Raw genomic sequence first — 26,231 nt, 5'->3', positions numbered from 1 at the left:
CTCGTTTCACAGCCATAGGTGTATTCCCTTGCGCTAACTACGTTTGTTGCTTTTGTCTATTGAATTGATTACATACGCAAATGTTTGGTCATTAGCATTTTTGTCTCCCTTGTTTTTGTAAAGCTGCATTCTTAATGAATACAAAAATATGTGCAGATCGGGAGCTTAAGCATGGCGGAGTAGGCTGAATGTTTAAAATAGTTAAAGCATGTGAAGATAGGAGCGCTCTTAAACATTGCGCTCAAGTGCGACTTAATTTTCAAATAATAGATAGATAGATAGATAGATAGATAGATAGATAGATATATAGATAGATAGATAGATAGATAGATAGGTAGATAGATAGATAGATAGATAGATAGATAGATAGATAGATAGATAGATAGATAGATAGATAGATAGATAGATAGATAGATAGATAGATAGATAGATAGATAAATAGATAGATAGATCGATAGATAGATAGAGAGATAGATAGATAGATGGATGGGAAAGAATGAAATGCAGAACGAATGAGTGAACGAAAGGAAGATACAGAAAACGATTAAAAGAAAGATGAAGAACATAAGAAAAAAACTCATCCAAATACCAAATTTTTCCCCAGTACACTGAGCATCCAATTCCGCCCATACTCGGGCATGAACCCATGCCCATCGCTTCAGAGTCATAGGTCTAATCCCTTGCGCTAACGACACCTGTTGCTTTTGTCTATTCATTTGACTACATACGCAAATTTTTCGTCAATGGCTTTTTGTCTCGCTTGTTTTTGTTACGCTGCATTCTTAATGAGCACAAAAACATGTCCAGAATGGGAACTTAAGCATGGTGGAGTAGGCTGCATGTTTAAGGATCATTAAATCATGTGAAGATAGGAAGGCTGCTAACCATTGCGCCCAAGTGCGACTTACAATTAAAACAACAGATAGATAGATGAACGGGAGAGAATGAATGAGTGAATAACGAACGAAACGAAGATATAGAAAACGATTAAAAGGAAAGAAATGAAGAACAGAAAATATCCAAACTCCAAATTTTTACCCCAGTACACTAAGCATCCATTGCCGCCCCAGCCGGGCTTGAAACCATGCCCATCGCTTCACATTCATATGTCTAAACCCTGGCGCTACCAACGCATGTTGCTTCTGCCTATTCAACTGACTACATATGAAAATTTTTGGTCATTGGCTTTTTGTCTCGCTTGTTTTTTTTGAACTGCATCCTTAAAGAGCACAAAAACATGTGCAGATCGGGAGCTTAAGCATGGTGGAATGGGTTGCATTTTTAAGGATAGTTAAAGCATGTGAAGATAGGAGGGCTGTTAACCATTGCGCTCAAGTGCGATTTACATTTAAAATAATAGATAGATAGATAGATAGATAGATAGATAGATAGATAGATAGATAGATAGATAGATAGAGAGATAGATAGATAGATAGATAGATAGATAGATAGATAGATAGATAGATAGATAGATAGATAGATAGATAGATAGATAGATAGATAGATAGATAGATAGATAGATAGATAGATAGATAGATAGATAGATAGATAGATAGATAGATAGATAGATAGATAGATAGATAGATAGATAGATAGATAGATAGATAGATAGATAGATAGATAGATAGATAGATAGATAGGTAGATAGATAGATAGATATATATATAGATAGATAGATAGATAGATAGATAGATAGATAGTTAGACAGATGAAGGGGAAAGAATGAATGGCATAACGAATGAGTGAATAAAGAACGAAAGGAAGATATAGAAGACGATTAAAGGAAAGAGACGAAGAACATGAGAAACAAAGATAACCAAATCACAAATTTCTACCCCAGTACACCAAGCATCCATTTCCGCCCCTATCCGCGCTTGAAACCATGCCCATTGCTTTACATTCGTAGGTCTCACCCCTGGCGCTACCGACGCCTGTTGCTTTTGTTTATTCATTTGACTACATACGCAAATTTTTGGTCATTGGCTTTTTGTCTCGCTTGTTTTTGTTAAGCTGCATTCTTAATGAGCACAAAAACATGTGCAGAGCGGGAGCTTAAGCATGGTGGAGTAGGCTGCATGTTTAAGGATAGTTAAATCATGTGAAGATAGGAGCGCTGTTAACCATTGCGCTCAAGTGCGACTTACAAATAATAGATGTGCACTCCACTTTATTTGGATAATTTGATTATTTGGCGGAAAACAAAAACTTTGGGTTCTATAGGTTTGATTTTACAAGATTTAAAATTTAGATGCAAACAAACTTAAAAGTTAGATGCAAACAAATTTAAAAGTTAGATGCAACAAAATTTAAAGTTAGATGCAACAAAACAGACGTATTCTTTCCGTTAGTAACCATTTTTAAATTGCACTAGGTTTTGTGTTTCAGGGTTTTGCGGAGGATCAAAAAGTGATGCCGGGAATCCCATAAGTGATATCTTATCGATAAAATTGAAAAGGTAAAACGAAAAAATGTACCATTCTTGGTAACAGTACAAGGATCATATATGATTTCTGTGGTTGCATACTAGGATCATACAAAGAATTCAAGTATGGACAGTATGAAATAATTTATAGTCCTGAAATCAAATCAATGAAATTTCAACTCGGGATTGCAGTTATAAAGTCACAGTTTTAATTAATCATTGAAAAAATTGTTAACATGGTTTTTTTCTATTAACCAGAAGAATTAGTATGTCCTAAAACAACTTTGGCAACGTTGAAAAGGGTAACAATAGAAACTTACTAAATGTAGAAATAAAAATTAAATATTGAGATATGCTACAAAACTGATTTTATTTAAACCAAAACCTTAAGATTAGAGCACAATTTGAAAATTAGGTACGTTAAAACTTGACAAAAAAGTTTAACAAATTTGAATTCAGCACAAAACGGTACACTATACGAACAGCAGTCTACAGAATACTAACTCAGCATTAAATCAAAGAAAAAACTGAACGGTTTTCGGTGGACTGCAGAGCAACAAAATTCAATTAAAAAACACAACTCTACTTCAAAATTTTTGATCTCTAATGTAGATTTGTACCAATTGCATATCTGTCTGGTTAATCACAGAGTTTTTTGTTTCAAAAACAGTTGGTCAAATAGTTTGAACAATGTCCAAAAAAAGAGTACTGGCAAGGTTTTAACTTTGTTTATAACCGCTCCTCCCAGGAAGAGAAGGAGTATTCAAAATTAATATCTGATCCAAACCCTTTTCAACGTTCGTTTGGAAGTGCTACGAGGAAAAAATGGAACGATCTCAAAATCATCTCAAATTTGAACATCGAAAACTACAACAAATTTTAGAGAGAGCGCCACAAAATATACTGCAACAAACAAATGACAAAAAACTGAAATTACCGAAGAAATATTCCGCATGAAGCAGACCACAAAAAAGACAAGACAAACACCGAAAATTTCATCTTTACTGTTATGCAAACCAATTAATTGCAGTTCCATAATTTTTATAATCTTGAAGTTTAGTGACTGATTGATTTCAACCGGCGCTATTTTGTAAGGGTTATTTTTTACTGAATTAATTAAAAAAGTTCAATGCACAATGTATATCTAACGAAGAGGATCCACAATTCTAGGAAGAAATATCATCGGATAGCATTTTAAAATTTCAGAATAATGTGAAACAGAGCATCATTATTCTGAGTGAAAACCAAGCAGGTAAAGGTTATGTTTTAAAATGCGAATTCCTATTTTTATTTAAAAATTTGAATTTGCAGTTTGTAATTCAGGTAGCTTAACATTTACATGCTTGGTTTTCATTCAGAATATTGATGCGCTATATTTTTTGTCACCTTGTTCTCAAAGTGTACGAAGCTATCCGATGATATTTCCGCCTCCAATTTTGGATTGTCTACTTTACATATAAATTGTAGAGTGAAAATTTTCATTATTTCAGTACAAATTTACCATTACTAAATAACGCAAATTGAAATCAATGAGTCCTAAAGCTATAAGATTATGAGAATTATGGAACTGCGATTAAAAGATGTGCATGACAATAAAAATGAAATTTTCGATGCTTATATTTTACTTTTGTGGTCTGCTTCATGCTGAATATTTCGGTTATTTCAGTTTTTTGTTAGTTGTTTGTTGCAGCATATTTTATGTCGCTTTCTCTAAAAATTGCGGTAGTTTTGATGTTCGCATTTGGGTTATTTCTTGACATCGTTCCATTTTTAAAAATCTCCTCGTAGCACTTCCAAAGAAACGTTGAAAACAGTTTGGATAAGATATTAATTTTGAATAGTCCTTTCTCTCTTTCAGGGAGGAGTTGCTATAAACAAAGTTAAACTCTTGCCAGGACTGCTTTTTATGGAAATTGTTCAAACTATTTGTCCAACTGTTTTTCTAACAAAAAATTCTATGCGATTATCCGGATAGATATGCAATTGATACAAGTCTACTTTAGAGATCAAGAATTGAAAAAAAAAAGAAAATTTTGGAATTGTAAAGAAAGTAAATCAGATAGTTTTTTTTAATTTTTGGGTGCCAAAGTCACGACTTTATGTGGAAATTAGTATTATGTGTGGCCTCATTTCCTTTCTTTCCTCTTTTCCAATATTTTTTTGAAAAAAAAAACAAATATTGCACAGCACAAAAAGTTTCCTCATCGGCATTTAAACGCTTTCAATGTGCATTGCGCAGACTACTGCAATTATACGACACTTATTGTCCCAATAAGCAGCAAGAAAAAGTGTTGCCCTTTTGTCCTCAAAAATACCGTGAACTTAAAGACGGAAAATGGACTTTTCAAATGTATAAAAATATTAAAAAAAAACAACTCTGGGCTATTTACGTACATTTCTAATTCTAGTTTTTACAGTAGGGGCTATAAGACTGCTATAAAGGTGCTATAAAAATTTCCAAATGCAAAAGCATCCCAATGTTCTTATTCATCGCCTTAATTTTTTTAAATGAAAATTAAAAAGTTTCCGAGGACTTTGCGATTGTCTCCCAAGAAAATTTTTTGCTTAAAAATCAAAGAAGTTTGGAAAAACATTCTTAATGACATACTTAATCTTCTTAAACAAAATGTAAGGTGGTCTGATAAAAGCTGAGAACAAAACAAGAAAGAAAACTTAACAGACCAAGGTCGGGCGAATTGCTCTTTCGTCAGTACCTAGCCAAGGTTTAGTGAGGCTAGCTACAGCTCAATTGAAGGGGCATAGGGTGAGCGCAGCAGGGGTGCACGGCAGCGGGGAGAGGTGCGGCAGTGGATTGGGGGAACTGATGTGGGGGAGGTGGGTGGGTATGTGGGATCAATTTCTAAGAACCGCCCTTCACACCATAACTGTAAGTCTCGAAAAGCGTTTCTGCGAATCACGTACTTGGAGACTAGTGAGCTGAAAAGCTCTAAGAGAGCTTAATAACCAGTGGGTGCAAACTCTCTATCCCGTTTCTGAGGATTAAAAAGTAAAGGGAGTCAAACAAAAAATCGGTCAAGCGAAAAATTGCATAAAAATGGAAAACAGGATTAATATATTTGTTTCGAACAGCGTTTGAGAGCAATTAACCATGATTTCCTAAACAGTGCTAGTTAAGTCATTTATTAAAAAACATTTCTACTATAAATTAGCGTTAATAAGGATAATGGATGACATCACGCCACATAAGAGCAGCTGAAGTGCAACATCAACAAAGAGTTAGAGAGAGAGAGAGAGAGAGAGAGAGAGATAGAGTGTGAGAGAGATAAAAAGCGAACGACAAGGAGAAGGAAAGAAACTACAACCGACAGAGAGAGAGAGAGAAAGGTAGTAATATTTCCCATGATGGATTTTACTTTTAGGTTTTTGGCCTCTTTAGTAATGAAATCAAATAAAAAACTGAAGATGCAAAAGTTTCCGGAATTGGCAGTGAAAAAGACTTTATTGTCACTTTTTTGTCTCTAGAGACCATATTCCTCTCTAGAGTACTGTCAGGTTACCCATCGGCAAGACTTAAAAAGTTTCGTTGGCCAGTAAGGATCGCTAAACTCACAAAAGGACAAAAATATTCGAAAACTTTGAAAACAATTGCAAATTTTAACAAAATATTAATGCACCCAATAATTTTGAACATAACCAACTAACGTCGGTAGAATTGCTCTCAGACAACAAACAAACAGTTGGCGTTGTCAGTAGCTAGCCACAGTTTAGTGAGGCTAGCTTTAGCTTGATTCGACTCGGCCACTTTCAGTTTTCTAGCCTTGTTAGTAAATAAATTAAATAAAAAATTGATATTTTAAAAATTTGCAAAATATTAAAATAATTGAAAAAAGCTTCCAGATTTTGCACTGAAAATGTTCAAAAATAATTTTCGTATCTGGAGTTATGTCAAGTAACCAATCTGCAAGACATAAAAAAGTTTCGTTGGCCTGTAATGATCGTTAAACTCAGAAAAGGACAAAAACATTAAAAAGCTTTGAAAAGCTTTGAATTTAATTGCAAATTTTAACAAAATCTTGCTAAAATTCACGATATTAATATCTTCAAAATCAATTCAATTTCTAAAAATACTATCCAGCATCCCTATTGCAAACCTTAAATAGTTTCACTGGCTCTTAAAGACCCATAAATTTGTAGCATGACAATAATTTTCGGAAAATTTGAAAAATTTAAATTTTTAAAAAACTTTACTAAGACTGGAATCATAAAAATATTGATAACTATTCCACTAACTCTACAAACTATGCAGCAGCTTATTATCAGATCTTGGAGGAGGTCCCTTGGCCACTGGTGTCAGAGAAAATCAAAAACATTAAAAAAAGGTTCAAAAACTTTGAAATAATTGCAAACGTTTTTTTAAAAATTTTGTAAATTCGTGACATTAAAATCATGAAAAACCTTACATTACATCTAACAACTATGCAGTAGTTAATTAAAAGTTTGTTTTAGTTAATTAAAAGTTTGCAGCTGCAGTAGTTTTTATTTAAAAAAACTGCTAAAATTTGTGATATGAAAAAGTTGAAAACAAATCCATGGCAGACAAATTTTTTTGAGTATTTTATTATCAAAACCGAACGGAGGTTTCCTGACCCCTGAGGCTGAAAACACCTGAATAATGATAACAAATGTCAAAAAATTGCAAAAAAATTACACACATTGTCAAAAAATGCTAAAATTCGTGATGTTAAAATCTTGAAACCATTCCATCACCACTAGAAACTGCGCAGTATCCTATCGTCAAGCCCTAGAGGAGGTTCCTCGACACCTAGGGCTGACAAAACTCAAAAATGACAAATATTTTAGAAAAAATTGAAAAAAGTTGTGAAAATTAGTATAAATTTGCGTGTTTTCAGAGAGCGGTTGTTCGTCAGTAGCTCAGCAGGGTTTAGTGAGGCTAGCTTAATTGAAGGGGCGAAAGTGAGCGCAGTGGGGGGGGGGGGGTGCTGATGACCGGGAACTGATGAAGGGGCAACAGTGGGTTGGGTGGCAACAGTGGGGGGGGGGGGGGTGGGGGCAATAGTGCGGGGATCAAGGGCAATAGTGCTTTAGCTTGATTCGACTCGGCCACTTTCAGTTTTCTAGCCTTGTTAGTAAATAAATTAAATAAAAAATTGATATTTTAAAAATTTGCAAAATATTAAAATAATTGGAAAAAGCTTCCAGATTTTGCACTGAAAATGTTCAAAAATAATTTTCGTATCTGGAAATATGTCAAGTAACCAATCTGCAACACATAAAAAAGTTTCGTTGGCCAGTAATGATCGTTAAACTCAGAAAAGGACAAAACATTCAAGAGCTTTGAAAAGCTTTGAATTTAATTGCAAATTTTAACAAAATCTTGCTAAAATTCACGATATTAGTATCTTCAAAATCAATTCAATTTCTAAAAAGACTATCCAGCATCCCTATTGCAAACCTTAAATAGTTTCACTGGCTCTTAAAGACCCATAAATTTGTAGCATGACAATAATTTTCGGAAAATTTGAAAAATTTAAATTTTTAAAAAACTTTACTGAGACTGGAATCATAAAAATATTGATAACTATTCCACTAACTCTACAAACTATGCAGCAGCTTATTATCAGATCTTGGAGGAGGTCCCTTGGCCACTGGTGTCAGAGAAAATCAAAAACATTCAAAAAGGTTCAAAAACTTTGAAATAATTGCAAACGTTTTTTTTAAAAATTTTGTAAATTCGTGACATTAAAATCATGAAAAACCTTACATTACATCTAACAACTATGCAGTAGTTAATTAAAAGTTTGTTTTAGTTAATTAAAAGTTTGCAGCTGCAGTAGTTTTTATTTAAAAAAACTGCTAAAATTTGTGATATGAAAAAGTTGAAAACAAATCCATGGCAGACAAAAAAAATTTTTTTGAGTATTTTATTATCAAAACCGAACGGAGGTTTCCTGACCCCTGAGGCTAAAAACACCTGAATAATGATAACAAATGTCAAAAAATTGCAAAAAAAATTACACACTTTGTCAAAAAATGCTAAAATTCGTGATGTTAAAATCTTGAAACCATTCCATCACCACTAGAAACTGCGCAGTATCCTATTGTCAAGCCCTAGAGGAGGTTCCTTGACACCTAGGGCTGACAAAACTCAAAAATGACAAATATTTTAGAAAAAATTGAAAAAAGTTGTGAAAATTAGTATAAATTTGCGTGTTTTCAGAGAGCGGTTGTTCGTCAGTAGCTCAGCAGGGTTTAGTGAGGCTAGCTTAATTGAAGGGGCGAAAGTGAGCGCAGTGGGGGGGGGGTGCTGATGACCAGGAACTGATGAAGGGGCAACAGTGGGTTGGGTGGCAACAGTGGGGGGGGGGGGTGGGGGCAATAGTGCGGGGGTCAAGTGGGGGGGGGGGGGGGGGGGTCTTCAATCTCCAAGAACCGCCCTTCAAAACATAAGTATAAGTCCACAAAACAGTTTGAGTTAAAACAAAGCTGAAAGGCTCTAAGAGGATTTAACACTCGCTGGGCGCCACCTGTTTATCCTGTTTTTGAGGACAAAAAGTCAAATGGGTCAGACGACAAATCGGTCAAGAGAAAAATCACATAAAAAAGACCGACTGGACTAATATAATTGCTACTAACTTCGTTTGAGAGCAGTTAAAAATAGTGTGAGAACTTCATCTGATTCAAATTCTAAAACCGACAAGAAATAAAGCAATGGGTTTTTAAAAATAAAAAAATAAAAAAAAATCCATTCAAAAATTCCATTTTCAAAGACTTCTCCCTGCTTAAGTTTCCATCGCTACAATTTTGTTTCCAAGTGTTACACATTGGAATTCAACAGATCTCACAATTTAGTTACATGGGATTGAAAGCAGATATGTCTGCACAGTATTAAAGAATTAAATTGGTTAAAATAATAAGTCAACATTTTTATCATTCTTGAGCAATGCTGTGTAAAAAATTTCTACATGAAACGCTGGTTTGGTCAAAAAGCTTTAAATTTTAAATTAACAGTTAGAGGTTTGAGATATGCATCAGCAAACAAAATGTTCACCTAACAGAAAAAGTTTAATGGGGAAAGTGCGCAAAGTTCGGCCAAAAAACCGATGCACAGAACGAGCATCGAATACCAAAGAAACCACTGCATATCCAATTGCTGTCTTAAAAATTATCTATTGCTTCATTTGAATTGCTATGAAAGGAATTACAAAAAAAAACAAAGTGAGAAAAATGTCACCTGAAATCCTTTTAGCTTTTCCGGTATCAACTTGTTTGCTTTTAATAAGTTGTAGGCTATTTTCATTCGGAGATTTAAGGAAAAATCTCCTGCTCTTGATTGACGTGATTTTGTCAGCAAAGGCCTCTTAGAGATGATCTTAAGTGGCACATCTAGATGTAAGTTTGGATACATCCAAAAGTTTCCCCGGGGACACTCTTCCCAGTTGATTGAAAACTTCCTTGAATAATTCGGTTATTTATATCTCAACACTGATTCGTATGGAAGTTTTAAACAAATTGCCATGATTATCCTTTTGGGTCCTTATTACTGTCAAATGGATTCCGATGTATTACCATAGATTAAGATTCCGTATGTTACTACTGACTGCACATAAGCATATTACAAGCTTTTCATTTGGTTGCCGGGGAAAAAATCTCGTGCTTTAAACACACCAAAAAAATGATTCAATTCTCTTGCAGCCTTGCTGATATGGAAAATAAACTTTAGTTTTAAGTCTATGTGGACGCCAAAGTACTTATGAACTTCTATAGTTTTGCTGAGGCCAAGAGCAGGAGTAAACGCTTTTAGAGCTGCTAGGTGTTGGATGGTTTGAATCAAGCCATACCGAGAGCGCATTTAGGTCAGCGTTCAACTGCTACTGTGCATCATAACTTTCAGGGTAGACAGTTGTGTCATCAATGAATAGAACAATTTCCGAGATCATTTACATGAAACAAGAGCAAAAGAGGTCCTGGTACCAATCTCTGGAGTACAACATGTAACACAAATTTTTTTTCAAGCAATCACTTTCTACTTCAAGATACTGTTACGGATCTGTTAAATAGATGAGTTAATTAGTAGTTGTTGTGTAGTTAATTATAAAGTGTAGATAAAAATACCATGATCCACTGCCTCAAATGCCTTCCTAAGGTCAATAAAGCACGCACGTCCATATATTTTTTTACTATCTATGATTTTTCTGATTTCAATATACCCGGAAATTTTTCTTGCTCAATGCAACAATTAAAATTCCCAGATAGTGGTTGTCAAATCAACGTAGAAGACAATTTCAATACATGAATACTCATGCCGACATGACCCATAGGTTTTTTAATTTTACAATTTTGCACTATTTGTTCAATTTCTCAGAGAGATGTTGGATTCAAGAAAAAGGAACTGTTGTTGAAACTCCATAAAAATTATTTTCAATTTTTGGCCACATTTATGAAAAAATGCTGGAAAGTTGTCACGTTTATGCGTAGAAAAGAAACCTTTTGCTTGGACGAAATTCAGTAAACGCTTGGAAGAAGGTTTTTGAACAATTTGGTTTCCGTGACTTTGGAAACGTAAAAACGCTTTTTAGACTGTCGGATTAAATATTTTACTGTTTTACTTGAACTCGAGAATTTCCGAAGATTCTTCGCTGTCGGATTTTCCAAGCATACATTTAAAAATATTTATCATGTTTTACCATTGCTTTCTAAATTGACTTATTCACCCAACCAACTCTTTTTGATGGCAAAACTTCAATGAAGGCAGTAAATTTATCTAAACCAGTAGAAATTTCAAGCATCTTGATAGTGGCAAAAAGCAGCTCAAATACACGTTTTTATTCTATCAACTGCTCTCAAAAACTGATCAATCACTCCCTATTGATGGGCAAATGCAAAACATGGTTGTTTCAGTTCTTAACGGTTTCGATAAATTTGCTGCCTTCATTGAAGTTTCGCCATCAAAAACAGTTGGTTGGGTGAATAAGTCAATTTAGACTTATTCACCCAACCAACTGTTTTTGATGGCAAAATTTCATTGATGGCAAAATTTCATTCTTACCATTAGTTGGAATCGGCAAATTAAGCTCAACTGTAAGAGCAAAATGATCGCTAATACTACATTCAATTGTAAACGTTTTCAGATTTTTATTATAGATTACATGATCAATACATGTAGCTGATGAAGGCGTGAGATTATTGCTGAGGATTTTAAAACGAAAAGAATTAATCAATTCCTAGTGTTCTACATTTTCCATCTTTTCTATTGGTGTCTAAATTAAAATCCCCTCAAATAATTGAAGTACCCGTAAAAGAAGTAAGTTTAGCCAAAACGTTTTCAAAATCATATTCAAAAGTTTTGTATGAAATGGATGGAGGTTTATACATAGTGCAAACATGCAGTGACCTATTCTCATATATTACTATAATTCAGAGCATTTCACTGTTACAGTTTAACTCCAAAATATCATATTCAATTTCATCACTGATATATGTAGCTACTCCACCTCCTTTCGAGTTTCTCCTGTTTTCAGCTATGATGGAACCAAATCCTTCTATGTAGTAAAGCTGCATGTCATCGTCTTCCGATAGCCATGTTTCACACAGGCATAATACAAGTGTCAAGGATTTTCACGCTTTTAGATATCAAGTTAGTTCGCCTAAATTACATTTTAGTGATCGTATGTTTAGGAATAATAAATAAGGACTACCCGTGTTTACTAGGTTATTTATCTCCTCCATTAGGTTATCTGTTATGAAGAGGAAAAAGCTAGGTTTAAGTTTTCAATTGACCACTAAAAACACGTTGGAAGATTTGCCAAAATGACCCCGCTCTAAATCAATGAGATTATGTAGATTCTATAACAGAATTACTAGCAACAAACTTTTTACTTGGATTTTTCGAAGAAGGCGAAACAATAGATGCCACAAGTGATAACAGCTTATCTACTTTTTCGTCGATTGAATGTCGCCTCTTTGTCCTTTGAGCAGGCGTAAACATTTGCCTTGGCAGTTTCGCTTCCGTATTGTTTTGTGGTACACACTCAGAATCCGTTGCAATCGGTCCCAAAAATATTCAACATCCCACATGTCTTACAAGAACCCAATTTTCACCACTTAAAAAATCTTTTCTAATGAATACCCCTGACCTTTGTTAGTCAACGTGGCAAGCTTGTTTGCTCTAGCATGCTCCAACAACCTTCTGTCGGAGGAAATCGGCCGTTCCACTACATAAACAGATTTACCAGAACTGTTTCGTGACTTTCTCAGGGCATTTTGGTTGTTCCAGACCGAATCCTGATGATGATATAAGAATTTGGCTATGATCGGTTTCCGTCCTTGTCCTGACGAGAAATAGCATGCGGCAAGGTTCACATCACAAATTGGGATACCCATTTTTTTCGTTGATTGTCTTTAAGACGGCTTCCCAAGGGCCCATTGCGTCAAGTCCATGAAAAATTAAACAAATTTTTGAAGAATATCTCTGCTTCTAAGACTCTTTTCTCCAATTCTGAATTTTCTCAAAGTAACTGGTCGTTTTGGTGCTCCAGGGTCTTTATTCGTTGCTGCTGTGAGTCAGTAATATTCAGAGTGTCTTCTAGTATGATTTTTAAATTGGCTGGATTTGATAGATCAATATTAGAAAGTTTCTCTTTTATGGCGGCGGCCATGTTTTAGAGCGAGGTGAAATTAGCAATTAATCGCTAGATTGCATTCGTTCGTTTCTGTGATCTGCATTTGTTCGTTTTTACCGCACTTGTATAAATTTCTGCGGCAATGTTTTCGAAGATGACCAAATTAGCAAAATCTATCCAGAACTATCTTATGAACACAAATGGGTTAATATTGAACAAAAATTTTGACGTATATTCTTTTTCAAGTTCTTTGCATGATTTCGTGGGTTTTGAATTCTCGACAATACTAGCATTGTTTGTCTGGTATGCACTACAAGGTCAAAAATCGTCTACGCAAAAGTTCGGCTAGCATTAAGTTGTCACCTTATTTTGAAAAAAGCGGGAAAATAAATGGCAAACTGAAAATTTGACAGCAATCTGTACTTTCAGTGTCATTTTATCTTTTCAACCTGTGATAGCTTGCATTATCATGCAAAAAGTGCAAATTAATAATGAAGAAGGATCAAAATAAATTGTTATAATGATCGGGCATTCTCTGATACTGTTTGGAAAAACTTTTTTTCCAAATAGCATGCTATCCAATAAATGGTCAAATACAAAAATTACTACCTCAGATTTCTGCTTTGTGTACTCATGCTGTTTGGTATTTGCTTCCGTCACTTCTTGCACACTTTGGGGTCGTTTCTCCAGAGTGTCCAAAGCTTCGGTCAGGAAGTTATCAATTTTATGAACATCTTCAAGCGCCGATTTCTTCAGAGCTTCAATAAGCACATCAAACAGCTGTTGCAGCAGGTCTTCAATGGCGTTGCGAATGGGCACGCATGAAATGACAAAACAATCAAGTTTGATTTGGAGAGGGAGTTTCTCAAACTCTTTGCCTTTGGTCTTGACCAGTTTGAAATTCCTGTCGAAGTCCTCGACTGTTTGACATGAGGATTGGACCAGTTCTTCCAAGTTGATCTTGCCAAGAACAACCCAGGGCTGAAATCAAACGGAACTGACGAAAACGATAAGATATAAAGTGTTATACATGAAAAACATCAAGTGGCTACAGGTTAAAACTATATATGCTTTCTGAACTAGACGATAACACTGCGCCATTGTGTTACATTTTGAACCTGATCAAAGATAGAAGGATAAAAGTAAGCAATTGTGAGCTAATAGCTGGCACATAAAGTCAGACAACAAAATGAACAAATTTTAACCTCAATATGATGTCCTCATTCAATAAAGCCGATATCTATTCAACATTTATGCAATTCTCATAGGAAACTGAATAGCCGCGTTTGCTATGCTCGAATTACCGTACAAAGCGTTTCCACAATGGTTGCGTCGTTAAAATATACCTCGAATTGCTGAAGTGTTTTGGCGAGATTGCCGAGGAGGTTCTCAGCCTTCTTGAAGACGTTTGAGAAGCTGCTTGAGTTCCTCTCTATCATTAGTGGGAATATGTTCACTGCGGCCGCGGACCCTGCAGTTCCATGATCTGCTGACGTCATTCCTCTGATGTGGTTTGGCAGGGACATGAAACGCCTCAGAGCTCTGTAACAGACAAATATCAATATAAAAATGAAAATTTCCCTCTCTAGAGTCATCATTCTTTAAAACAATTCTCAATCCACACCTGTATATTTGCACTGGTAATCCCCAGTAAATTTTGACACGAGCTAAAAAGGTCCATTAAAATTAAATTATATGCAACGGTGCATATGTAAAATGTCACGTATAATCACAATAACTTATGACCTGGGGGTTCTCTTAAACAGCATCTTAATGTTAAGTGCTAGTAAATCCTCTAGTATAAGAGAATTACAATTTCAGCACTAAAACATCTCAGCAAGCTATATAAAAACTGTTGTAAAAGTGAGATCGCGCATTAGCACGTTCAAACCTCCAAAAATATTATAATGACCTGTAATACTGAGACTTGATCTCCTCAAAGCCAGGACTGAACTGCAGTCTCATCTGCTTGAACACAATCTCAACTTTGATCTCAGGCTGATTCTGATTTATGCACTCCAAACCCAGTTGGTATTGATGTTCGAAAGTCTTGTATATCTGGTGGTTCCAATGAGCCGCCCACTGCTTCAGTTCCTTGTATCCTTCCGACTCGATTTCCTCGAAGTACTTCCTACATTGCTTCAACGTGTCCCGCCAATGTTGCTCGCGTTTCAATAAGTCTATGTCATAAAGTTCTGCAACTTTGTCCACTAGAGCAAAATGCGCTTTTCGCAGTCTACGATTCTGCAATGAGAGAGTTTCCGCAGCTTTCTGCAGTTGCTCAATGTACTGTTCCAGGTTTTCTGGGTCGTCCCACGTAACTTCAAATTTTTCACCCTTCTGCGACGACTTTTGACCTTTCGGGTTTTTGACTATATTTTCGAAGGCTAGGGCAGCTTGCAGCATCATAGGCTGTTGGCATCGGATCATTTGAGCATCAATTGTGTTGTAGAAGTTGGCGACTTGTTTCAAGACCATGGCGTATTGATAGAATTTCTGGCCTGGAACAAAAATTAATGTAAAAAAAGAGATGTAGGACTGAAAAGTGGAATGCAGCAATACCCAATCTTTAATTTAAACAATATCGATATTGATGGATTTCTAACTTAAATCGGTCAAGTAAAGACATAATAAATAGGTTGAAAATTTTGCCTTTCACTCCCAGTAAAAAAAATTGGAAAAAGTCTGCATAAAAAATACGCTAACAATTGATACCTACCCACGCACAACTCTTAAAAAACAAACAAAAGACAAAAACATAATGTGAGATCAAACTGCTTTAATTTCGAACATATTCAAAAATAAAATAGTTAAAAGTTCATGGAAGCTTAATAGCTACAGTTGTAGGCAGACTTTACCCTGCTGAACAGTTTGCTGTATCTTGGCAGGAATCGTGAAGCCCATTGCACTCAAGTTGCGGACCTCCCGGATGAGAGTCACGAGTCGCTCTCTGAAGTTCACTCTCAAATGACCATCCTTGTGATCCAATTCCATGATCTTCACTGTTGTTGCCAAACTTATGGAGTTGTTTCGATCATTGATAGCTTCCAGGATTTCGGAAACCCAGCGATCAAATAACTCTTGCTTGTAGGCAACCATAGACTCCACCTGCGATTGACAGAAGCTGGAGAACTTTGGAAAACCTTGAAGGTCGCCCAAAACGGGTTCGCCATCCTCCGAAACGCTTTCGATTCGTTTTTGCAACATTCGCACATAGTTCATCTCATTTATCAATTTGGGCAGAGTTGTTAGGGTGATTTTGGGCTTGGATCGACCCTTTCTCAGGTTATCAAACTCGTCTGCCAAGCCTTTTGCAAAGGACGATAGCTGACCGAGCAGAGCTTCGCGTTCTTGCATCAACTCCTGTTTGATAGTACCACGTTTGATGAGTTCCTGATATCGCAGGTACTCTTGTAATAGCTAAAATCAAGGAAAAGATTAAAAACAGTTTGCTGCAGGGGTCCCGCATTGCAATATCCGAAAATAACTGTAAACATTAACGTAAAGAGGAGAAATTGTAGGGATGACAACCGCTTTTGAAGTATGCGCCACGTTGGTTTGCAAAATTTAATGAGAACTTTGCAGCTCATTTTTGCTTCACAAGGTCTTGGTTTTCATCTAGAGTTCAGTCAACTATTTTAGCAAAGCTTAAAAAAATCAGATATAATCTTGAAAATACTTTGAGATCAAAATTAGAGCTTTAGAATAGAGAACAACATGCATTAAATTGGCGTAAGCATCCGTTTCAGAGTTTTAGAACAATGATTCATATTTTCGCCAGGATTCATAACTTACAACAGATAAATCATCGTGCAAGAATCATGCAAGAGTTGAATCCTCCAAGCACTAGGGATCTTAATCCACTTCATAAAAAAATGTGATCCGACGAGATCGAGAAACACACAAAAGCATACCTGTTCTCCTTTCGAGTCACAGCTTGCCAGCTCATTCTTCATCTTTCTAGCCACGTGTTTTTCAACAGGTACCAGTTTGTTACCAAAGCTCTGCAGAGCTGCTTCCCACAGTGGCTGGGTGAAGGGGTTGTACATGACTGGGTCCAAGGCATGGAAGGGTTCGAAGAAGGACGAAATGTCATACTGACTCTGCTCTGTGTCATCCAGAAGCCATGAAAGCTGCTGATGCAGAACACGGCAAGACATGATCTAAATAAAACAACCTCGTATTTATAATTTACTTAGAGCCTAGTAATTTTTTCGATACGTAAAAAAAACTGGATCTTGAGGAAAATCAAAACAAAAAATTACCCAGGCTGAGGTCCGCCACCAGAGACCGCTCTGATCAGACCCACGTACCTTTGCTAACAGAGGTTCCGGACCCGCTTTGGTCGTGGACAGGGGTGCTAGACCAGCCAACTATTTACAGTCGCACCAGACTTTCGTGGGTTGAAGAAAGCATTTTTATAAATTTTCAAATCTTGTTCATCAATGTTGCTGAAACTTGGAAACTAGATCAGAAATGTTGGAATAGCTGCCTTTGCTTCCTTCCTAAGCAATTGCAATTAAACCTTGAGTAAACAATAGTGTCATTTCCGAGTCAAGAAGTCAGCGCTGTTTATAGCATAAGTATGAAAGACGAACTATGGAGTATCAATAAACGGATGCTTTTCAACTCAATTCCAAAAAATTCGCCGCGTCTTTAAACGCAATCTTCAGTTCACTTCTCACAATGGAGAAATATTATAAATTGGATAAAATAGTATTTTTTTTACCTCTTTCAGCCTGTTGCCCAAGTAGATGATTCCCTCACAAGGTACTTTGGGACTCTTCCACGTGTGCAGACTGTCGTGTCTCCATACATTACATTTCTTGGTGATAAGTTGTTTCCATTCCTCGCAAATTTGCACGCCCAGTCTGAGGTTGGCTTTAGTCTCGTGGTAATTCCCCTTCCAACAATCTATTTTAGCGACCTCTTTCTGTACGAATCGTCCAATGTCGCCTCCTGTGAAAAAATTCCGAGTTAAGGTGTGCCAGTCTTGCATGGACACACATCATAATTAAAGAGTTGTCCAACCATTACACTTGGACAACCAACTTCAAATTGCCTGGAATTGAAAAACAAGGAAGAACAAGGGTTTTTATTAAAAAAAACAGTAAGACCTAAATCTTTGCACTTGATTATGCGTTTAACTAGTAAAACGACTCGGCTTCGTATTGCAAATAATGGTAGAATTAAATTCAGGCATATCGCAACGAAATGGGACGATTCGTGAAAGACGGTTTTGGGTTAATTTTCATAAGCCGTGTCCAGACAATACAGTCCCAAAAAATAAGGGGAGAGTGATTCAACGCATGAATCAACGAAATTTCACCTTTTCTATTTTGTTTGCTTCGTCTGGGACCTATTTTACAATTTAGGACTAGTTTGTCTGGGACTGTTTTGTCTGTTCTCCTTAAATAAACAATTAAACAAACAAACAAATTAGAATTGTTACTGATCACAACACCAACCAATGACTTCAATGAGATGTTTCATTCGCTCTTCTGGATACACTGGCTCCTTGTCAGTTATTCCCCAGACCGCATCCAGAACTTCCACTATTTTAGGTAGGTATTCTGATACAGCCTCCAGATTCTGGTTTTCTAGACCTTGGAAGAACTCTTCCATGTTTTTGAACTGTTTGGAGTAATCAATGGCCCTGTCTTTGGCTTTAAACGTGGCCATTGGCGATTCTCCCAGCTCTTTCCAGTAACAAATCTCATCCAAAGTTCTTAAGATTCCTAAAAATATAGGTACATAAACTGAAAAACCGAGTGTGGGTGGGGGGTCCAACCGCTTCAAATTCCTTTTACACTATGAAAATACGCCTACACAGCAGAATTCGGCGAGGAAGGAATGTATTGAAGGAGAGGAGTGGAAGGGGTACGGGGGTCTGAAATTAAAGTCTCCTCAGCAGTTTCGGTGAATAGCTTTTTTATAGGCTAGTAGAGCTCTTAGAGAAGTTACCAGCAACTAGCTTAATGCCATACCATGATGCAAATTTGATCGTCAGATAAAAAAACGTCAAAATCGGTAGTAGGACAAATCGCATAAAACAGACGAACAGGACTACTATAATTGCTAATAACTTAAATTAAGAGCAATTTTTTTAAAAAAAAAACTACTGATCTAGATTCCCATCTTCGCTAGGGATCATTGCGCTTCTGCATCTCAGTTAAATGTACAAAACAGATAATCAACAGCTTGCGGGTATAATTTTACTCAGAATAGAACGGTTGAATTTTTTCTCAAGTTCTGTTTCAGACAAAAATGGATACAGAAAAAGCAGATTAGATTAGATTTGAGTTTCCAAACGCTGTATAAAAAGTACCATGCATTAGTACAATCAGCGTTTGAGAGACATTCAAATAGGCCGGAACCTGTCGAGTGATGTCTCTTTTCAAGAAACATTGAACAAAATGAAACATAACCAGAAGAGCTAAATTACTGACCTCTACCAGAATTGGTCTAAAAGGAATTCGTTTCCTTGTATGTAATTATACCAAAGTTTAAGCAAAAAAGTTGGAAGTTCTGTTGCAGAGATACATTTAAACGAACATTCTAGAAGTCATAACAGAAGATAAGGGTGTCACAAAAGTATATCAAGCTCTGCAATAAGCAAGAGCCAGCAAATACAAAACTGTCGAAACATATCCTGTTGAAAAATCTGCATCGGCGTTACGATAAAAACAATAATCTAACCAGGAAACAAATAAAAGAAACACGATTTATATGTCTTTAAAACAACTCGACAACAATTATTACTAATTCTGTCATTATTTGTTTTGAGTATAAAAATCATTTCTATTTCAATAAGTCGAGTTTTTATCCGATTCCAGAAACCAAACATTTCTTTCGTAAATGACCACTGAACTTCTAAATAAACAACGACGGGCCAATAATTTAAAAAATTACAGTAATTTTAAATTCAGAGGAAAACTTGAGTTCCGCAGTTACTTCAGTTTTACGATTTTCGAAAAAAAATGCCAAATTAACTTTCGAGAGAGGGAATGATATGCACTTTCAAATATCTCACAACGATAGAGCATAGAATTATCAAAAACATTTAGAACTGCAGAGATTACAAACTCACAACACGGCAAAGAAATATCGTTTTTATAAGAACTTTGCTTTTCTTTTGTCTTTCAATTTGGATACTATTTTCCGGCGAATATTCACACCTTCAAAACAGAAGACAATATAAAGAACAAGGAGGCTCGCTAATGTGCGTTCGCACATGATGTTCCGACCCCAGCTCATCTACATTTTTGCCTTAATTGTCAACCAAATGAAGAGATAACAAAAAAAGATGTTTGAGTTTAGAAAAATTGTTACAAAACCTATCTTCTAATTGAATTACATAATGCCTGACCTTATTACAGCGTTCACGAGATCTGTAATAAAAAAAATAGAGAAAAACAAACAGCAAAATAAGCAAAAAAAAAGAATTTCACGGCAAAAACTAAGTACCTAAATTTAAAAGCACCTAGTAACAACGTCAAAATTTAATCGGATAAAACCGCAACTACACAAATTTAATTTTTCCCAAATATACAGCGGATGGAAATTTTCCTTAATGAGACTAGGTAAAAAATGACAAAAAATTTCTTCTTTTCCTAAAAGAAGAAATAATGAGGCGAAATAATGGGGTGAAATAATTCAAAAATCAATCAGCATTTTGTAAACGAAATAACTTCTTAAGTATTAACATTGGCTTTTAACAAAATAATTATTGATAAAATTATTTAAAAATCTTTGTGAAACCATTACGGCCTGTCTTTGGTTAGACTAAGCCATAGGAACGTACTAAAATGCAGAAAAACTTACGTTTTGCGAAAACACAAATTATTGAAGCCATTAAAATCATTAGCTATTATCCAAACATTATGTATTTTTCTTTCAATTAATTTATAATAAGCTAGACTGAATGATTAATTAAGTTCATTCGGGCCAAATTTGAAAGTCATTTGGATTTGTTATTACGCGAATGTGCTATAAGAAGAGAAAAAGAAACACAAACAAACCATTCACAAAACTTCTATGAAAACGCATATTGTCCAACAAAGAAAACATCAAATACGATATGAAATCAGTAGATATTTTAATTTTTAAAATTCAAGGAATTGGATCGGACTTCTCAATGATGAGAATAAGTTACAAGTTGACGAAAAGAACATAAAGTTTAAAACATCTTTGAAAATGTCTATCATAAACTTTAAGACTACTCGCTTTAAACTGACTGCTTTGGGTAACATTGCTCACTGAATGCTCCATTACAAGGTTATGCGACCGGTCAGCAATTTACGACTACCTAAAGAATAAAAAACAGGCAAAAACTGAAAATTCAAAAAGAAGTTGAGCGAGAAAAGTGTCAAAAACATTTTAAAATGAACTTTTCAGTAAAAACTTCTCTATTTTCAACAAATTTTGTAACAGCGAGGTGATGCTTCTTTTTTTTTAACAACATGACTTCAAAAAACCAACAATTATGAACAGATACTTTAAAACCACGAAATTTTTGAGAAAACCCGCAGTATCAACGCCATTAAACTCAATAGCTTTCAACGGAAGCCAATAAATTTGGTAAACTATGCCTCAACGAAACAACAAGGATGTCTGTCAGTCATAAGTTATCATTATTTCATCACAATAAGTAATTGACTATGAGAACAACCACAAATAAATGCGAAATTCAACAAATCAGTAGAAAAGTGGGAGAAGAAAGTGTCGGAGCCATTTAAACCATAACCTTGTATCAGAAAACTTAATTTATGTTCCATTAAACGTCTTCTCCAAGCCAATGGGAGCTATTAGTATTAAGATAAAATGAAAAGATTTCAACAGGAACCAATAAGACGAAAAGATCCAAAAATTTTAACTTTTTTTGAAATCTTGTGGCAAATCTTGTGGCATAAAACCAAAAGCAAGAAGATGAAACCGCAAAACCATATTAATAATGGTTGCAGTAGAAACTAAGAGGGTCAATTCATTACTGAGACTGAGTCACAAATACAACAAAAAGTTTAAGATCGGTTAAGCTTCAAATAAAATTTTTGAAAAATTATTTTGAAAGTCTTAACAGCCATTAAATTCAATAGCTTTCAACAGAAGTAAAAAAAGCTCAATTATGCCTCGATGGGAGGTCAAGGAATTTTTTCATACATAGATAATCAATATAACATCACAATAAGACTATTGACTATGAAAACAACATCAAACACAGGCAAAAACACAGGCATAAATTCAGAAAAGTGAGAAGAAAGTGTCGAAGCCATTTAAACCATAACCATTTATCTGAAATTTTTATCTTCAATCCATTGAACGTCTTCTCTAAGGCAACTTCAGCTATCAGTATTAGGATAATGTGATAAGATTTCAACAGGAATCAAAACTACAAAAATAACCAGAAAAAATTTTAAACTTTTTTTGAAATCTTGGGGCATCGAAATCATAAAACCAATAGTTAGAAATTAAAACCACTAAACCGATCAATTTGGCTTGCACAAAAGGAGAGGGTTTCCTTACTGCTATAGTTAACAAAAATAAATTTAGTATCGGTAATTGTTCAAAAAATTTATTCGAAAAATTATTTTTAAAGTCTTAACAGCCATTAGTTGCCAACTCAAAGCACTAGATAGGATCACTTAATGCTCGTTGCGAAACCTATTGCATTTTTTAGTTAACAATAGTGAGCCATAGGACTCCAAAAAATTAGTAAAACCTCAAAAAGAACATAAAAACTACATTAAACGAACTCGGAGTCAAAACCAAAAAAAAAACTTGAGCGATTCCTTGAAAACGAATCTTTTGTTCTTTGGGCTTCATTTGAGTGAGATTTGTCATTAACGGAACCGTGATATTAAAAATGACTGGTCTCTAGGTGACTTAAAAAGAAACAAAAAAAGATGAAGTTTTCTGAAAAAAAAAACTGCTCTCAAATAGAATTCGAATTTTTTTTTTTATAGTAAACTTCCCTACAAGACCATAACTAGTCTTTTTTATTGCCCTTTGTCTATTAAGAACACAAAATTGATTCATTTTGTGGCTTGAAATGTAATTTTGAATTTATATTTTTTTAAAATATATATATAATTTGAAGAAAAATTACACTATAAGTGAACGAAATGATAATAAATATGCTGTGTTCACACAAAACTTCAATCCTCGATAACTCCTCGAAAAATACGAAATTGAAGAAAAATCTTAATTTCGAATTCTACTCTGGGCGAGCTTTTAATGATACCACTCACATTTCTCTACGATGAATATATCGATCGGCCAAAATTGTCAGAACAAAAAAAAACCCACTTGAGTATATAGTTCCTCCCCCTACAAGTGGGGTCGGAACAACTAGACGTCATTTTTTAAACAAAAAGCAGTCAAAGACCAAAATAATGAAGGCATTAAGTAGCAGTTTTTCAAAATGTCTGCAGCATTTTTTTTTTCTTGCGGCAGGAGACCTTCAATCCTTTAGTTCAACAAAACTCCTCATTAACAGGAAATAAGAGTTAGAGGTTTAATTTGACAATGAAGAGAACCATTGTCAAAGCTAAACGATGTTTAACAATAGAGAGAAATGAAATAAGATTGAGGTCAACATTTTTCCCATATTTTTTTCCCAAATTGTTTTTATGTTTCTTTTTCTCGAATTCCATGTGGCTAATATCGAGGTTGTTTTAAGCCGATTCAAACCCTGGTTAGCTGAATAACATTATAATTTTTAGTATTTAAAATGCAAGATAAATCAATAAGAGAAACATTTAATTTCAATTTTTGGTTACTTTAAAAAACCATATGAATGACGGTTTCTTATTGATTTTAGCTTTACATTTTGCAAAATGTCAAAACGTACTTATTACTTATTGATGGATACACGATCAACTAATTTTGATTAAATAAAAACTTTGTCAGTAAAATTTGGCCCTAATATTGCCATTCTTTAATCGATGTTGCTTTCTTTATTTCTTTTATTTTGACTGTTGCTTTCGGAATTTTGAAATGTTCGCCTTTTTTAATTTTTTTTTGAAATATAAGAATTTTTAGGCGAAAGACAGCATCAGCTACAAAATGAAGTGTCGATTTTTTCTCAACGGTGCGTCAGCAAAAACTAAAAATTTGAATGAAGAAAAAATCGCGTGGCTCGCAGATATATTCCCCGATTTTTGAAAAAAAATGTTAGAACAAAAACTCAGTTACCACAGAAGCAAAAAATAGTTATTTTTAAACATTAGTAGTTATTTTTAAACATCGTTTTGTTTAAAAATAGTTATTTTTAAACAAAAAATAGTTATTTTTAAACATCGTTAGGAGCTGAAAACTATTTCATAAACCCGCCTTAATTTATTTTTTCAAATTCGGTGGTCTATCCAACTCCCGCGCCACTGGATTTCAAACAGAGATTCAATCTATTAGGCAAGAAGCACTCAAATCTATGTTGTCAATATGTAATTATTTTATCTCCATCTAATTGCTCAATTTTTAGCGGTTATTTTTTATTACTTCTCTACTATAGTGGAGACATTGAATTGAACCCCGGCCCATACGAAAAATACAGTGACATTTTTCACAAATGCATGAGGGACTATCCCAAAAATCTAAAAGTACTACATCTAAACTGTCGGAGTTTAAATACAAAATGCATCGAGTTCAGACATCTAGTCAATGACATCGGATTAATTGCAAATATGGCTTCACTGAAACATGGTTAAATACGTTTTCAAATCCGACACTATTTGGAATACAGAAAAGTGATTTGACCTGTTCACGTTGTTTTTATTCACATTTACCGGAATTTTTGCCTAAATTTTCGTCAATTTTGCTAAAATTTGTTATAATTTTTAGAATAGTGTCGTTGATTTTAATTTTGAAGACGAACAAGCATTGTTGATTGTTTTGATTTAATTTTTTTGGTCAAAAAATCTGGATAAACATTTCAAAATTTAGACTTTTTCATCAAAAACAGCACGAAATAAGCTAATTTAGTCCACTTTGATTAAATTTGCCGACATTACATCCCCAAACAACACTCAAAAAATCTTTTTAGACTCAGAGGGGGGCTATTTCTACTTCAGAGTCCGCTGAGAGTGCACTGTAGTTAAAACCTTGCCGTTTTTTGCCAACTTTACTCGTTGATTATCAAAAATGCAGAACTTATTTAGAGTTTTCAACTAACAAATTATCTATATCTACAACATTCGAAAAATCAGTTATTCATAAGGGACAATAAGTATTATTAGGGCTTGTTTTTGGCCATTCTAGGACTGTTACAATCCAAAAAAAATCGGGTTTTAATCAGTCGGTCTTTTTTAAAAAAAAAAGACTTTTTTTAATAATAAAAAACAGAACATATCTAATCAAAGCTCAGGAGTGATAGGTGCAACCGAGTTGCTTGTTAAGCAGCTCCAAGCTAATGCATTAAGTTTTTTAATTGAAAATTTATGGTCGTTTCTTTTTTAAAAAATAATTGACCTTTCAATAAATAATGGCTTAATTAACATTTTCTCTACTTTTTTTCTTAATTTGTACAACTTCCAGCTTAATGTCATCAAAAAACGACCGCTTCTTCTTTCTACTTATTTAACATTTATTCTCAGTTGCAGTCTTAAGCCTGAAATTATTGTTTTCTGGCTTTGATACCACAAGATTTCAGATTTTTTTGTTTTGATATTTGCCAGTTTTTCACGTTTTCTAATTTTGTCACATTATCACATTTTTGACGGTTCTCATGTCACCTCATTAGCATTCAAAATAAGACACAATTGAACATATTAAAATTCTGAAAGATATACATCATCGTTTTAACGGCCTCGACGCCTCTTTCTTGAAGAAATCAATTGAATTTTTTAATTTTGTCTCTAACTGTCATTTATACTTTGTCATTTCGGTCGTATGAAATTTCCTGTATAGTGATAGCTTTCATTGGCTTTTCATGGAGGAATAGAAAAACCGATATTCTGATATTAGTAGATAGCTGATGGCTTTCATGACGATCAAAACAATCGTTTTCCAAAATTTAAAAAAAAATTTTTTTCAACTTCGCAATTTTGTTCTTTTTATGTTTCTTTTTGTTACCTAATCTCGTTAGTTAACTACAGGTCAGATATAACATTATGGGTGTCAAAGGAATAAGAGGGATTGGTGTCCCAAAGTCTTTTAAAGAATTTGTTATGACCTTACTGGCTTCGACACCGGTTTTTCACAAAAAAAAGTAA

General features: G+C 34.7%; 1 protein-coding gene across 1 annotated transcript in view; it reads right to left on the bottom strand.

The window, feature by feature from the left end:
- Window positions 1–26,231, bottom strand: part of LOC142341277 (cytoplasmic dynein 2 heavy chain 1-like) — a 154,918-nt gene that overhangs the window by 117,643 nt on the left and 11,044 nt on the right. Inside the window, exons 3-9 of the mRNA XM_075392195.1 lie at window positions 18,492–18,761; window positions 17,753–17,982; window positions 16,938–17,186; window positions 15,882–16,443; window positions 14,936–15,524; window positions 14,370–14,565; window positions 13,633–14,004 (exon numbers count right to left, since the gene is read on the bottom strand). Of these exons, the coding sequence (XP_075248310.1) occupies window positions 13,633–14,004; window positions 14,370–14,565; window positions 14,936–15,524; window positions 15,882–16,443; window positions 16,938–17,186; window positions 17,753–17,982; window positions 18,492–18,761 (2,468 nt within the window). The remainder of the gene's footprint in view (window positions 1–13,632; window positions 14,005–14,369; window positions 14,566–14,935; window positions 15,525–15,881; window positions 16,444–16,937; window positions 17,187–17,752; window positions 17,983–18,491; window positions 18,762–26,231) is intronic.

Source organism: Convolutriloba macropyga, chromosome 6 (assembly GCF_964194025.1).
Source record: "Convolutriloba macropyga chromosome 6, txConMacr16.3, whole genome shotgun sequence".
Classification (NCBI taxonomy): domain Eukaryota; kingdom Metazoa; phylum Xenacoelomorpha; order Acoela; family Convolutidae; genus Convolutriloba; species Convolutriloba macropyga.
The sequence above is the reverse complement of the archived record's forward strand: the minus strand, read 5'-3'. Positions and strand labels throughout refer to the sequence as shown.